This window comes from Colossoma macropomum, unplaced genomic scaffold (genome assembly GCF_904425465.1).
Source record: "Colossoma macropomum unplaced genomic scaffold, Colossoma_macropomum, whole genome shotgun sequence".
In the NCBI taxonomy this organism is placed as follows: domain Eukaryota; kingdom Metazoa; phylum Chordata; class Actinopteri; order Characiformes; family Serrasalmidae; genus Colossoma; species Colossoma macropomum.
The window spans coordinates 4954288-4969770 of NW_023494807.1; the positions used below are offsets into that span (position 1 = coordinate 4954288).

A 15483-nucleotide genomic window follows, 5' to 3' on the forward strand; every position below is an offset into this window, starting at 1 on the left:
CCTGTTTGAATTTTCAAAATTCTTCACAATAACAAATAACAGGCCATAAGTTGAAAAACACAAATTACAAAAAAAAATGACAACACAAGTTTCAGCTGGGGATGCACAATGATATCAGATTTATATCGGTATTGGCAGATAATTAAAAAAAGATTTTGACAAACAGATTTCACTTTTTACCGATATTTCAAACACACTTGACTGATTGATTGCTTGACTGATTGACTGACTGACTGATCAATTGATTGTACTCCAGTAGAGCAGAATGTCTGCATTTTACTGCCATCTGTAAGCATACGTCAGATTTCTCCGTAATGCTAATCCAGGTAGATTTAGTCCCAATTTCTACATTCTATAAAATGATTAAATATCAGCATTAACAGATGTGTAGGTGAAAAATACTGCCGTAGGCCTAGAGTTGGCAAAAAAGTACATCTTATGAGCTTTGAAGTCATAAAGACTGATATAAATATAATTGCCAGTGTTTTGTATAAAATTCATGGAAACATGGTTATCACATAAGAGCAAAATAATAATTACAGTATACAGTAAATAAATCTGGCATATTCATTGTTTGGTCTGTAGAGGTGCGTCGTCCCTGACAGCAGGATATGCCTTGATCTCTTTGACGATTTTTTCTGCAATTGTCTTGTTATTAGCAGCAATGATTCTCCTAGACATCAGGTCCATTGGTCCACCTGCAGAGCATCCACGGTTTTCATTAAAGCCAGACTGGTATGACAGTCCCTGCTTAAGCTGAAGTGATGGCTCAGTTAAAAAAAAAAACAATCCTTAACCCTAAATGTAGTCAAGCAGCCAAGGCATGCTTGGTGTCCAAAGTTTGCTCCATTAGTTTTGCTGCTACGTGGGACTATGAGGCTTATGTAGCTAACAAGTAATGGAAGCTTATACACCAACAATTAGCACCGCACAAACTGCATACCTATGCAGACTTGTTGAGTAATAGCTAATAGACTTGTTTATGAGGGTTCTAACACTGTATGACACACTGTTATCTGTAAACATGGATGGCAATAACAGGCAATTCGAAGCATGAGCTTTGTCAATAAATTTGTCCATTACTGACTACATTTGGGGTCAGGAGAACAATGCAAATGAGATTTTTTACTAAAACTATTACTTTAAACTAGGGATACACAGAAATTGACAAACGAAAGAGAAGAAAAGACATTTTTGACCAAAAGAAAAAGGTTAAACAGGCCAATAACAAGATGTCAAAATCTAAGATGTTAAACAATTTTAATGGTAATGATAAATTTCACAGTTTCTACTAGGGACATTAAGAAATCACTGTAATGACTGTTCAGTCAAAGTATTAAATGGAGTGAAAAAAACCCAGAACTTCACCTTTTACAGGTCTGATACAATTTAAAACGCATCCTGCTAACAAGCCGACACCATCTGGAGCCTCAGTTTTTTGCCGAAATGACCAAAATTCACAAACGATGGCTGAGGTGCAAAGAGTACAAAAAAAATAATAAATAAGAATGAGTTTTCTAGAATAAACAACTTTTTTTGTTGTCAAGGGTCTTTGATGTCATGGTACATATTGTATTTTTTTAATTGTTTATTTTTAGTAAACCACTTTTATGTGTTGTCAGCCTTTTTTTCCCTCCCCAATTTAGTCGTATCCACCCACTCGATCGAAAGGGTTTTCGGTTTTGATTTTCTGCTGAGAATTGGTCCTGAATTTCTGAATTTTCATTTCAGCGCATCACTATATAAACACAAAAGTTAAAGGGCTGCTGAAGTAAAGAAGGAGTGTCATGATGGTGGGCTGAAATGCAGTAAATAAAAATCTTTAAATAAAACTTTCATTTTAGTCACAAAAGCCAAAAAGTGTTGGAAATGTAACAAGATGCTACAAAGAAAATAAGAGCACAAAAAGCAGGGGTAAGAAATATCACAATATTTTAACATATGGTGATAAATTACATTACAGTATGCTTTTCTGAGTATAGTGTGGATATTGTCAGTACTTAAAGAACACTGACCAACTGCACGTTTCATTACAAAGACAGCATAATTAGGCCTGTTTAATTAGTCTTCGTAATTCTTTGTATTCGTAAGTTTTGATGGTATATTGTGTCTGTTCTAATGTATCAAACCTCATAAAAATCAAAACTCTGATGCAAATCATGTTATATTAAAATGTCTACCAGTATCTCAATACTGTATTTCTGCGATATCGCCCACCCCTTATACAAACAGAAGAATGAAAAGGAGAACTAATACACTAGACATATGCTGCCTTGAACAAATGTGTTTTAATGTGGATCTCTGAGAGCTGTTCTTACCCTCGAAATCCATGAGTACTCCTCCTGCCTCCTCCACGATGACTGCAGCAGCTGCAATGTCCCAACAGTGGATCCCAATCTCATAGTATGCCTCCACACAGCCAGAGGCAACCAAACACATGTTTATCGCAGCTGAACCGGCACCACGCATCCTTAGAGAGCAGCAGAGAGAAATGAGAGAAGAATGAGAATCTGTTTTCTCTCAATCGCCATGTTTCTATCATAATTACACAGAACCATGCAGCTGAGTGACTCAGCATCAGGAGTAGTTACTAAAGGTAACATTAACCTGTGCTACTATTAGGGCAGCACAATATGGAGAAAAACATAGTACTGCTACATGCTGTGATTGCAATATTCAAAAGTTTGTCATATGCACAAACAGGCAGTTACACTGCACAATAAAATTCTTAGTCTGCACCACCTCCCAGACTACAAGCTCTAAATATAGAAGCAGAGTAAGGAGGGGAGGTTCACATTGTTGCTGTCCAAAAAAGATAGTATCTCCAAAATACTATGTTTTAGGGTGAGGTCAAAAACCTCTTTTAATGTAAGTGAATATAAGGAGTGTGTGTGTGTGTGTGTGTGTGTGTGTGTGTGTGTGTGTGGTACGTACCCGTGCAGTGGCAAACACAGAATCTTCCTCATGTTGGAGAAAATCCTGTCGACCACTTCTGGATCTCTGTTTGAACCGAACTCCGTGGCAATGATTGACTGATTGATTTCTGAAACAGAATTTGGATGTATCAGCAGTGTAACTTTTAATGTTTATAACTGTACGCAAGTATATTCTGCTGTATACAGTACATCAGTTCAGGACTCTGTATTATATACTGAATATTATATCCACCTACATCCACCTTATTTTTCACATGACCGCTGTATTTCAGGATTATGGCCAAAATATCTGGTCAGGGATCGGAAGCGTCGCTCATGGCTGTTTTAGCTAAGTCAAGGAGCATGTGCTTACTTTTTACGAGCTTAAGCTTCCCTTATTTAGATATTTCGATTATTCATTATAGGTAAACATTCTCAAAAAATGTCTGTTGTGCATCTCGAGAGAGAGTAGACAGCAGGACGTTTAAAATCTTTTTTGCAAGACAATATTTACTTGCGTTTAGTGTGACCTTAGTGTTTTAGGGTTAAAGGGGTTAAGCTAAAATAAAGAATACTGCACTTCAATACATCAACACCTGTAAACTCATGAAAACCTGGCTGTTAGACAAACGTGCGTTTGAGTATGATTGGAAATAGTAATTCAACTAAAAGGGCTGCTAACACTCATGTAATACTTACAATAATAATGGCACAATATGTGGCGCAACCATCTAAGCATTGGCCCTTTCATCAGGAGATCGCGAGTTCGATCCCTGGTGATGCTACAGCCATCTGTGGCTGGGAGTCCAAGAGATCAGAATTGGCCTCGCTCTCTGGGTGGGTGGGATGTCTCCCCCATCGCTCAACATGATGCTAGCCAGTATAGACATCTGTCAGCTTAGGTGACAGAACCGGCGGTTGGCGCTTTCCTCCGAGTGTGTTCAGCTGTCTAATGACGTTGTATCAGCAGCAGTTCAAGAAAATGCGGTGGTGCCTCACAGGTCTCTGAGGGAGGCTTCGCCCTCCTAGGTAGTATCTTGTGATTGGGGGAGTCTTAACTAGTGGGTGGAATTGGATATGACCAAATTGGGGAAAAGCCCAAAAAAATAATGAAGCTAATCCTAATTGTTTAGATTTAAATGCACATTTCCAAGAAATCACTAACCTTTCTGGTCTGATACGTGGAGAGGTTCTCCATTGCAGAATGCTCCCTTCCCTCTGCGGGCCATGTACATCTTATCCTCTATGCAGCTATACACCACACCAAACTCTAACTGGAAGAGAAGCACAAACACTGCACTGTACACAAGCAAAACAATGGCATATGTTAATACACTGATCAGGCATAACATTATGACCACCTTCTTGTTTCTCTGCTCAATGTCCATTTTATCAGCTCCACTTACTATATAGGGGCACTTTGTAGTTCTACAGTTACAGACTGTAGTCCATCTGTTTCTCTGCATACTCTGTTAGCCCCCTTTTACCCTTTTCTTCAGTGGTCAGGACCCCCATGGACCCTCACAGAGCAGGTCCTATTTGGGTGGTGGATTCTCAGCACTGCAGTAACACTGACGTGGTGGTGGTGTGTTAGTGTGTGTTGTGCTGGTACGAGCTGATCAGAAACAGCAGTGCTGCTGGAGTTTTTAAACACTGTGTCCACTCACTGTCCACTCTATTAGACACTCCTACCTTGTCAGTCCACCTTGTAGATGTAAAGTCAGAGACGATAGCTCATCTGCTGCTACACAGTTTGTGTTGGTCATCCTCTAGTCCTTCATCAGTGGTCACAGGACGCTGCCCACAGGACGCTGTTGGCTGGATATTTTTGGTTGGTGGACTATTCTCAGTCCAGCAGTGACACTGAGGTGTTTACAAACTCCAGCAGCACTGCTGTGTCTGATCCACTCAGACCAGCGCAACACACACTAACACACAACCACCACATCAGTGTTACTGCAGTGCTGAGAATGATCCACCACCCAAATAGTACCTGCTCTGCGGTGGTCCTGTGGGTCCTGAGCACTGAAGAACAGGGTAAAAGGGGGCTAACAAAGTATGCAGAGAAACAGATAGACTGCAGTCTGTAATTGTAGAACTACAAAGGTCACCTATAGAGTAAGTGGAGCTGATAAAATGGACAATGAGCGTAGAAACAAGGAGGTGGTCATAATGTTATGCCTGATCAGTGTATAGTCACTATCATAAGGAAACACTGTATCTCTGAAACAACTAGCAGAAAGAAAAAAAAAGTTAAGATTTTATCCCAACATATTTTGGATCATTTCTACTGGTCCATTTCTCATGAAACACTGAAAAAAAAACAGGAAACATGAAACAGCTTTTAAAACGACAGTGACAATAAGCAGGTTGCAAAGTCTCTTACCGTCTTATTAACAGCAAAGCCAATGCAAACAGCAACGAAAGGGTATCTGTGGAACATTAAAAGACAATATCACACAATAGATCACACTATAAACACAGTGCAAATAAAATAGTGTAACACCTCTAAAACCATATCAATATATATCTGAGATGATTGCAGTACCCGTGCACAAAGTTAGTGGTTCCGTCCACCGGATCAACGATCCAGGTTGGATTGTCTGACAGAACGCACGGCTCTCCAGCAGCCACGGACTCCTCGCCGATAAAGCTGAAACATACAGACATTTCAAATTGGGTAGAAATAAACATAGCCGAACAATGAGCTTCAGTACAGAGTAAGAATGCGACTATCACGATACCCATGCTTCGGGAACTTTTCCTTCACGGAATCGATTATAAGCTGCTCCACTTTCTGGTCAGTCTTGGTGACCAGGTCCACCGAGGAACTTTTGCACAAGACCTTCATGTCATTGTGTAGAGCATCCCTGACGATCTGCATTAAAAACAAGGACACACAGTGTTACTGATGTGAAGCACCACTCTAATGAAGCACCAGAAGATACTAAAGTGCTGATAGCACCCTCTTGTGGAGAATCTTCAGCTAGCTAAACAAATGTGAGTGCATGAGGTTCAGTGAGTAGGTTAGCTCCTTAGTTACAAGTTGCAGTATTGGCATAAAGCTGGAACCAGAAGAACATGCTGCATCAGATACTGAAGGGAACAAATTTCCTTGAGGCACAACATGACATAAAGTGAAGTAGATCACAAACAGCAGCCACATGTAGACTAACAAGAATAAGCAGCACCCGACTGAGATGAGAGGAATTCTTTTATCTTAATAATCTTAATATGGCACCTTTAGATGTGTTTAAAACATGATATTATAATTTTTCTCCTACTGGAGAAAAAAATAATCAAAAAAAAAATAAAGTCATTGAGCTTCGATCAAGGATTACAATCATTTTGTCTTTTACCTAAAATGATTTTCAAAGTTTCTGCTTAATTCAAGCATTTTCATCAGTCATGAGCAGTTTGATGTGAAATTGTAGAGAAATTTACAATTTACCAATTTACTCTTTACTGCAGTGTGATAGGAACCAGGGGTCGCGATGTCTACAACACAAATATAGCCAATTTTATTTACAAGCGACCAGTGCTTCTAAGTTTTAAATGTATTGTTGATGATAATAAGATAGCGGTAAAGCTGAAAGAAAAAAAGTTTTACTTTGGGGACTGTTTTGCCTACACTGTTAGTAATAAAGGTTCTGTGCTGGTACATTTTTCGTTCATCAAGGTACAAACAATGTAAATGTTCCCTCAAAGGTACAACAGTGGTTTTAAGGTCTAATTGTGAACCTTAAATAGGTTTTTCCAGTTGAAAAGTACATATTGGTACCTTTTCATAACCAAATGATTTAAAATAGAACAGTAAAATAAAAGCCTGGAGACGAGGCGGGGTGTGTGGAGTCAACACAACTTAGAAAATTATGGTACAATTATGTTCCCTGACTAAAGGTACTGAGGGAACCACCTCAGTGACAGTTTACTACCTTTATTTCTGAGAGTGTAAAACACCCTGAACGTACCTCTCTGCCATGAATGTGTTTTAAAAAGAGGTTTTAGGCTAAAACAATCTCACAACTTCATGGAAGAAATGGTTATAAGGGAGCTTTAGAGGTGGATGTCTGGTTCCTATCATGACCACTGTGAAGAATTCTGACTGTGCAAGTTTCTCTAGTATGTAGCATTTCATATCAAACCACTCTCAATGACTGTGTTAAACTTAATCATTGAATTATGCAGAAAATCTGGAAAAAAAATGGAGTTTTACTGAAGCAGATTGAGTGTTGTAGGTTTAGATGGTCATCTTAGGTGAAGTGATTCAAATCAAGCTCAAAAAAAAGGAAAATATCAGATCTGTATAAGAATCAGTAAGAAGGTCTGAGTATCTGTATTGGTAAAAAAAGTGGTGATCTGTCATCTCCAGACAGTAGTCGCTGGGGGTGGGGGGCTGAGACGCAGGGGGCTGAGACGTAGGGGGCTAAAACCCATCCACACATGCTCACACACAAAACGCACCTCTCCTGCCTTCCTGGCCACAGCCACAGCGTGGTCCATGGCTTCCTGCCAAAGATCAGCCATCTTCAAAGCAGCTTTCTTTCTAAAAATAAAAACCTGAAAAAAAGACAATTAGACAATTAAAGCAATTAGAATTGGGTTTCCCCAACAAAACTCACGATGCTACAGTATAAAGAATATATTCACAACCGTCACCTACACCAAAAAACTGCACCTGATCAGCATTGATAGAAGAGAGCGAAGCACAGCTGAACACAAATCAAATTAAAACATACATTTTGTTTCCGTCACACACCATTTATTAATTATAATTAATTAATTAATTACTGAAACTGAAAATAATTACATTACTGAAACTGTGTCAAACTGTGGCAAATTTATTTTTGACCAAAAAGGAGAACATCAGTGTGAAAAAAGTAAACAATTTTTATTATATATGACATCTATAGTATGTTTTGTGCATAAGAACTTCAAACAAATGACTGTTTTAATTTTATTTGTGAAGGCCTAATTGTTACAGTGTATTTAAACTACCTCCACCATGTGGAGGCCACACTTTAGCCTGGCTAGCTTTCACTGTGTGTTGTTTACATGCTTTAGAATGATGCTATATTACAGCCACCAAAAGATTAAAATACGTGTGAATTCTGCGACTCATGCATACAATTCAGTAATCTGATGCTGAAATAAGTTACTTTATGGAGCAAAAAAGTCTCCAGGGTGATTCTTGATAAAAACCTAAACAACTACTGTTTAAGATGATTTCCCTATGGAAGAACAATAAGATGCCCAATCTGAACCTATTTAGCTACATGAAACATCCATGTTACATTTGACCCCATTAGTTTGTGCCACACATCTCTCTAGCATAACTCAAGCATTCACATTAATTCATTACCAGAAAAGATGAACTGCCATGTAAGGCTGGTCCTTTTACTCCTTAAGTACTTTTCCATTATTCCTTATAAAGTGATCTGGCTAAAAATAATTCAAAATGTGTCACCCCCTCAGCGCACACTCTCCTCTCCTCTCAGCCCCTAATGGGCTTTAGTCAGTCAGCCACTAACAGCTGGCCTCCACGCTCCATTTGCAGGCCTTTGCAGCATAAAACACAGAGCGAAAGCTACAGTTTGAAGATCTCTGTCTCATCCATTCTGTTAAACCCTCTCCGCTCTCTCTGAATAGGCGCTGGCAGAGGCGGTGTGAGCTGAGTCAGTTCTACTGCATAGATAAACTGAGATCAAGTATGTTAGATTTAAAGTCTGCGGCTGCTTTATTCCACATGACGCTGCCAGCAGTGGCTTCCGTTTACTCAGTTCTATGTACTTCAGTACAGTTTCGACAAATTGCTACTTTTCTTTCAAATGATAATACTTTTCCTCTGTTCCCAGTGGTGGACGAAGCACACAGATCATGTACCTGAGTTAAAGTAGAGATACCCAAGGTAAAATATTACTCCAGTAGAAGTAGAAGTTCCTCCCTTTAGACCTCCACTTGAGTAAACGTACAAAAGTATTTGCCTTCAAATGTACTTAAGTATCGAAAGTAAAAGTACTAAAAGATTAATTATGACTTTAATGTCCTAGACTCTTACACCAACTCATTTTAGGTGAAAATACTCCAGTGTCACTCTGGACATAGTCTGACACTGATGTCTATTAAAATTATCATAAGCACAAAACACTGAAGGCAAACAGCTTCCATCAGGTAGAACCGAGTGGCTTTTTGCAAACAAGCAAAGTTTCAGTTTAAGATTTATTTGCAACATACAATGGTTACAAGTTTCAGTTTAATAAAAACTTTAAACTCAGATTCATAAATGAGTTTTCCTTTACTATATTCCATCTGTAGGTCTCTGTTCATAAACATAAACTAGCCAAAACAAATTTACTATAAAATGAACACGTCAGTCACAACTGCATATGAGTACATATTTCTATATTGTGGTCTGTTTACACAAAGTTAGGTTAGTTCATCATTTATGTTGAATAGACACTCCCAAAATTTTACGCTGCTGCACTGATGTTGAACCGTGTGCTGCACTGGGTCGGTCTGTCCAACAGGTCAAAACAAGCTCAAAGTAAAGTGCGCGCTGTGCCCTGATTGGTGTTCTTGCTTCACGCTTCTTTCATTTTGACCTGTTACATTTTTATACACACATAAGACAAAAGGAACGACAGATTTCTCATAATGTAGTGGAGTAAAAAGTAAGATATGTGGCTTTGAAATGTGGAGTGAAAGGAAAAAGTCACCCAAAATAGAAAAACTTCAGTAAAGTACAGATACACAAAAAAACTACAGTACAGTAACGAATTACATTTACTTAGTTACTGTCCACCACTGTCTGTTCCATCTTAGTCTTTCAAAAGAGAATTCAACATATTTTTCACATTTTCTGCATTATTTAATTGTGGAGAGGTAAACAAAGTCATTCAGAGTGGACTGATGTGGTGTGCACTGTAGGGAAACTGTACAGTGGTGGTGACTTGAACCACGGGGTCGTGATGTCTTCAATGCAAATATACCCATTTGTTTCCTATCCAAAACAACTATAAGTGCATAGGTCACACATAGAACAGTCTGAAAACAGCTGCTATAGTGTAAGTGAATTTGACCGCAGAGATTATAGGCCTGTCTGTACAGCAACCAGAAAAACATGTTCTTTCTTCACCACGCAGGGTTGCCAGGTGTGCCATTTTCTCAAGAAAAAGTCTGACAGTTGCGGGGGTGCATTTTTGTTACTCCAGCTGCAGAAAAAAGGTTTGAATATGAAAACAAATTGTCTTATAATTGTAAATTGATCCTAAGGTTGAATTGTTGACAACCTAAAAACACACAGGCATGTAGAGTAAGCCCTTTAACCCTTATTGACAGTGGTGGACAGTAACTAAGTAAATGTAATTCGTTACTGTACTTAAGTAGTTTTTTTGTGTATCTGTACTTTACTGAGGTTTTTCTATTTTGGGTGACTTTTTACTTTCACTCCATATTTCAAAGTCAAATATCTCACTTTTTACTCCACTACATTATGAGAAATCTGTCTTTCCTTTTGGTTTATGTGGGTATAAAAACATAACATGTCAAAACGAAAGAAGCACGAAGGAAGCAGACCAATCAGGGCACAGCGCGCACTTTACTTTGAGCTTGTTTTGACCTGTTGGTCATACCGACCCAGTGCAGCACACGGTTCAACATCAGTGCAGCAGCGTAAAGTTTTGGGAGAGTCTATTCAACATAAAAGATGAACTAACCTAACTTTGTGTAAATAGACCACAATATAGAAATATGTACTCATATGCAGTTGTGACTGACGTGTCTTTTTTCTGAATTTATACAAACTTTCATTTTATAGTAAATTTGTTTTGGCTAGTTTATGTTTATGAACAGAGACCTACAGATGCAGTTTAGAAAAGGAAACTCATTTGTGAACCTGAGTTTAAATCTTTTATTAAACTTAAACTTGTAACTAAGTAATAAATCTTAAACTGAAACTTTGCTTGTTTGTAAAAAGTGATTTCAGAGCCACTCAGTTCTACCTGATGGAAACTGTTTGCCTTCAGTGTTTTGTGCTTATGATAATTTTAATAGACATCAGTGTCACTAATTAATGACATTTTATTAAAAGATTGGTTTACCAAGAGTGACACTGGAGTATTTTCACCTAAAATGAGTTCATGTAAGAGGCTTGTTACAAAAAATGATAATAGGACATTAAAGTCATAATTAATCTTTTAGTACTTTTACTTTTGATAATTAATTTAAAGCCAAATACTTTTGTACTTTTACTCAAGTGGAGGTCTAAAGGGAGGAACTTCTACTTCTACTGGAGTAATATTTTACCTTGGGTATCTCTGCTTTAACTCAAGTACATGGTTTGTGTACTTCGTCCACCACTTATTGCTTATTGGCTCACCATGTACACGTATCTTCTGAGTTTTCATAAATAATGCTGGTAAAATTGTTAAAAAATAAGTCCCTTTGGGTTCTATATTGTCTTACAATGCCTCGATAGTATCTTTCCGCCATGAATATGTATAATACAATCGTAAAAACAATTCAGCAGCAAATTCGTAACCATTCCATGTATTAACTTCATATGATGTAGCTTTCAGACGCAAGTAATGTTTCGGACGTCTGGTTCCCATCACCACCACTGTGAACAGTTCTGATTTGGCAAGTTTTACTAGGATGAAGCACGGAGGAGTAAATCAGACCACTCTGGATGACTTTGTTTACATCTTAATGACCTAATTATACAGAAATTTGGAATAGGTGGAATTCCCCTTTAATATCCTCCTTCAAACTGGACTGCTTAACTAACTCGTAACTAACTCGTTTTTGGAGTTTCAGTGTTTCATTTTCACATCGAAAGAACCCCAAAAAGGAGAGCAACGGCGCTTATCTTCAGTCCCCACACTTAGGTGCTGGATGTAGCTCAATAACCGACTCCATATTCCGATTATTTTGCCCTGATATGTTTCACTCAGACTGCTGTTGGTGACCACGGTAAAGTTAGTTTTATTTTCGATATTCATCTTTTCGGCGCTAATAACATTTGATCGGACTACGGTAGTCAGTAAAGACTCATTCATGACAGTACGACCACAGAGAGTGATGCACACCTGTTCTTTTGCAGTTTGGGTGACATTTAACGTACCGCTATTTTGTGTTAATACCATAGAACTGAGACACGTTTTTTCAGTCGGAAGGAAAATCATGCACTTCTAGACCACACCTACATCCATGCACACGCCTCTGTTTTCCTCCAAAGCGTTTCAGTGCATTTAAATACATATTTTAATTGTTCATGCTAACAATAGACACCGCCAGACAATAAAACGTCAATAGCTCCATAAACACTGTGTCCATGCTTATCTGATTGTGTTATTTGCTCTAAATTATGGTTAGAAATACACACCACTTTAATTTAGAGAAAGGACTTTGAATAAACCTGTAACAAAAATGTACTTGCCAATACTTGTCCTAACAGTACTGAGCATAAAACTCAAAAACCTGATATTACCTGTATACTGATATAGCTAGTTAGCTTGATGACGGAGGTTCAGTAATCGATTAGCTGTCTTGAAGGTTCAATAGATCCTTAACCATCTAAAATATTAGTGTAAAAAATGAGAGTGTAGAAAAGAAAACGTCTTATTTAAGTGGATCAAATTGCAACTCAAAACTTTTTTAAATCTATCAAAAACTCAGTGAGTCAGACTTAAGTTATTTTTCCATTTTCAATTTCGACATTTTAGATGTTGAACATTTAAAATACTGCTTAGATTCAAAGTGCAGCATTCACTGCAATTAATACAGCTGAAATGCTTTTGAAGGTTAAAATACAAATATTTATATAAAGTAATTATTGCAGTACATTCAAAACTCAAACGTTGTGTATGATTCCTGTAACTTACCTGCACCATACACAATTGTTTGTAGTGTTGGGTGTAATACAGCTGAAATGCTAATGAAATTCAAAATTGCTAAAAGTTAAATCAATATATCCAAAATTTAAATACATAAAAATTAATAAAAAGTAATTACAGCAATATATCCAAAATCCAAAGGCTGTGCATGATTGTTGACACCTCATTGCACTATATTCAACTGTTTTTAATGGTGTAAATAATGCAGCTGAAATATTATTGAAATTCAATATACACAGAAATTAATAAAAAGTACTTACAGCAATATATCAAAAATCCAAAGGCTGTGCATCATTGCTGACACCTCACTGCACCATACTCAACTGTTTTCAATGTTGAATATAATTTAGCTGAAATATTATTGAAATTCAAAATACATAAAAATTAATAAAAAGTAGTTACAGCAATATTTCAAAAATCCAAAGGCTGTGCATCATTGCTGACACCTTGGTGCACCATACACAGCTGGTTTTTAGTGTTGTATGTAAGATGGGCAAAATACTATTGAAGTTAAAATTAAATAAAAAAATATAACATATTTATTGCATTATATCCAAAATCCAAAAGGTGTGTATGACTGCTGACACTTCACTGCACTGTGCACAATTCTCTGTAGTGCTGTATGTAATGTTACTGGAATATAACTGAAATTCAAAATATATAAAAAAATATTTAAATGAGATATTGCATTAGATCCAAAATCCAAAAAAATGTGTATGATTGGTGATACCTAGCTGCACCATACACAGTTATTTTTGGTGTTGTATGTAATGTGGCTGAATTATTGAAGTTCAAAATAAATAAAAAATTATATAAAGCAGTTATATATAGTTATATATAAAAAAAAAATATTTAAATGAGATGTTGCATTACATCCAAAATCCAAAACTTGTGTATGATTGCTGACATCTTGCTGAACCATATACAATGGTCTTAGTGATGTATGTAATGTGGTTGAAATTCTATTGAAATTCAAAATACATAAACACTAATATAAAGTATAAACCTATTTCAGCCAAATTATATACAACATTAAAAACAGTTGAGTATGGTGCAGTGCAGTGTCAGCAATGATGCACAGCCTTTAAATTTTGGATATATTGCTGTAACTACTTTTTATTAATTTTTTTATACTTTGAATTTCAATAATATTTCAGCTGCATTATTTACAACATTAAAAACAGCTGTGTATGGTGCAGTGAGGTGTCAGCAATGATGCACAGCCTTTGGATCTTTGATATATTGCTGTAACTTCTTTTTATTAATTTTTGTGTATTTTAAATTTCAATAATATTTCAGCTAAATTATATACAACATTAAAAATAGCTGTCTATGGTACAAGAATGTGTCAGCAATGATGCACAGCCTTTGAGTTTTGGATATATTGCTGTAACTACTTTTTATAAATGGTTATGTATTTTGAATTTCAATAATATTTCAGCTGCATTATTTACAACATTAAAAACAGCTGTGTATGGTGCACCAAGGTGTCAGCAATGATGCACAGCTTTTGGATTTTGGATATGTTGCTGTGACTACTTTTTATTTTTATTTTGAATTTTAATAATATTTCAGCTGTATTACACCCGGCACTAAAAACAATTGTGTATGGTGCAGTGAGGTTTCAGCAATCATACACAACTTTTGAATTTTGAATGTGCTGCAATAATTACTTTATATTAATATTTGTATTTTAACCTTCAAAAGCATTTCAGCTGTATTAATTGCAGTGAATGCTGCACTTTGAATCTAAGCAGTATTTTAAATGTTCAACATCTAAAATGTCGAAATTGAAAATGGAAAAATAACTTAAGTCTGACTCACTGAGTTTTTGATAGATTTAAAAAAGTTTTGAGTTGCAATTTGATCCACTTAAATAAGACGTTTTCTTTTCTACACTCTCATTTTTTACACTAATATTTTAGATGGTTAAGGATCTATTGAACCTTCAAGACAGCTAATCGATTACTGAACCTCCGTCATCAAGCTAACTAGCTATATCAGTATACAGGTAATATCAGTTTTTACAGGTAAGGTATGCTCAATACTATTAGGACAATTATTGGCAAGTACATTTTAGTTACAGGTTTATTCAAAGTCCTTTCTCTAAATTAATTACATATAATTAATAACACAATCAGATATGCATGGATTAAAATATGTATTTAAATGCACTGAAACGCTTTGGAGGAAAACAGAGGCGTGTGCATGGATGTAGGTGGTCTAGAATGATTTTCCTTCCGACTGAAAAAACCTGTCTCAGTTCTATGGTATTAACACAAAATAGCGGTACGTTACCGTCGTCTGTTGGTGGCAGCTTTTCCGTTTGCTTGAGACGCTATTATTTCACTGAAGTAGCAACACTTCTACTTCAGTGTAGCGGACACTGCTAATTTATCTGTACCTGGATGGGAACGTTTGCCCACCTGTCCGGACTGTGAACCAATCCGCATACAATACTTATCAGTCCACTCTTCATTTCCTACATAACAAAGCGCTTGAACGCTCAAACACCGCGATATTAGCGCAGCACAGAGTGGTCAACACAGCAAAGAAACACAATATATGACATGAAGAAACAACGAGCACTTATAATATCGCTATTAAAATAAAAAATATAGCTCACTGACCGGTCCGGAGGACTTCTGGGTATGAAGAAATAGCCGAAACACTCT

At 36.8% G+C, this 15483-nt stretch overlaps 1 protein-coding gene across 1 annotated transcript; it reads right to left on the reverse strand.

Moving 5' to 3' along the window:
• Nucleotides 1-67: 67 nt before the first annotated feature.
• Nucleotides 68-15483, reverse strand: impa1 (inositol monophosphatase 1). Its single transcript, XM_036555945.1, has 9 exons — nucleotides 15439-15483; nucleotides 7380-7475; nucleotides 5660-5793; nucleotides 5464-5568; nucleotides 5302-5347; nucleotides 4081-4189; nucleotides 2935-3043; nucleotides 2319-2470; nucleotides 68-698 (listed from the first exon to the last, which is right to left on the reverse strand). Exons 2-9 carry the CDS (start codon nucleotides 7440-7442, stop codon nucleotides 568-570), a joined length of 849 nt encoding a protein of 282 aa, XP_036411838.1. The 5' UTR covers nucleotides 7443-7475; nucleotides 15439-15483; the 3' UTR covers nucleotides 68-567.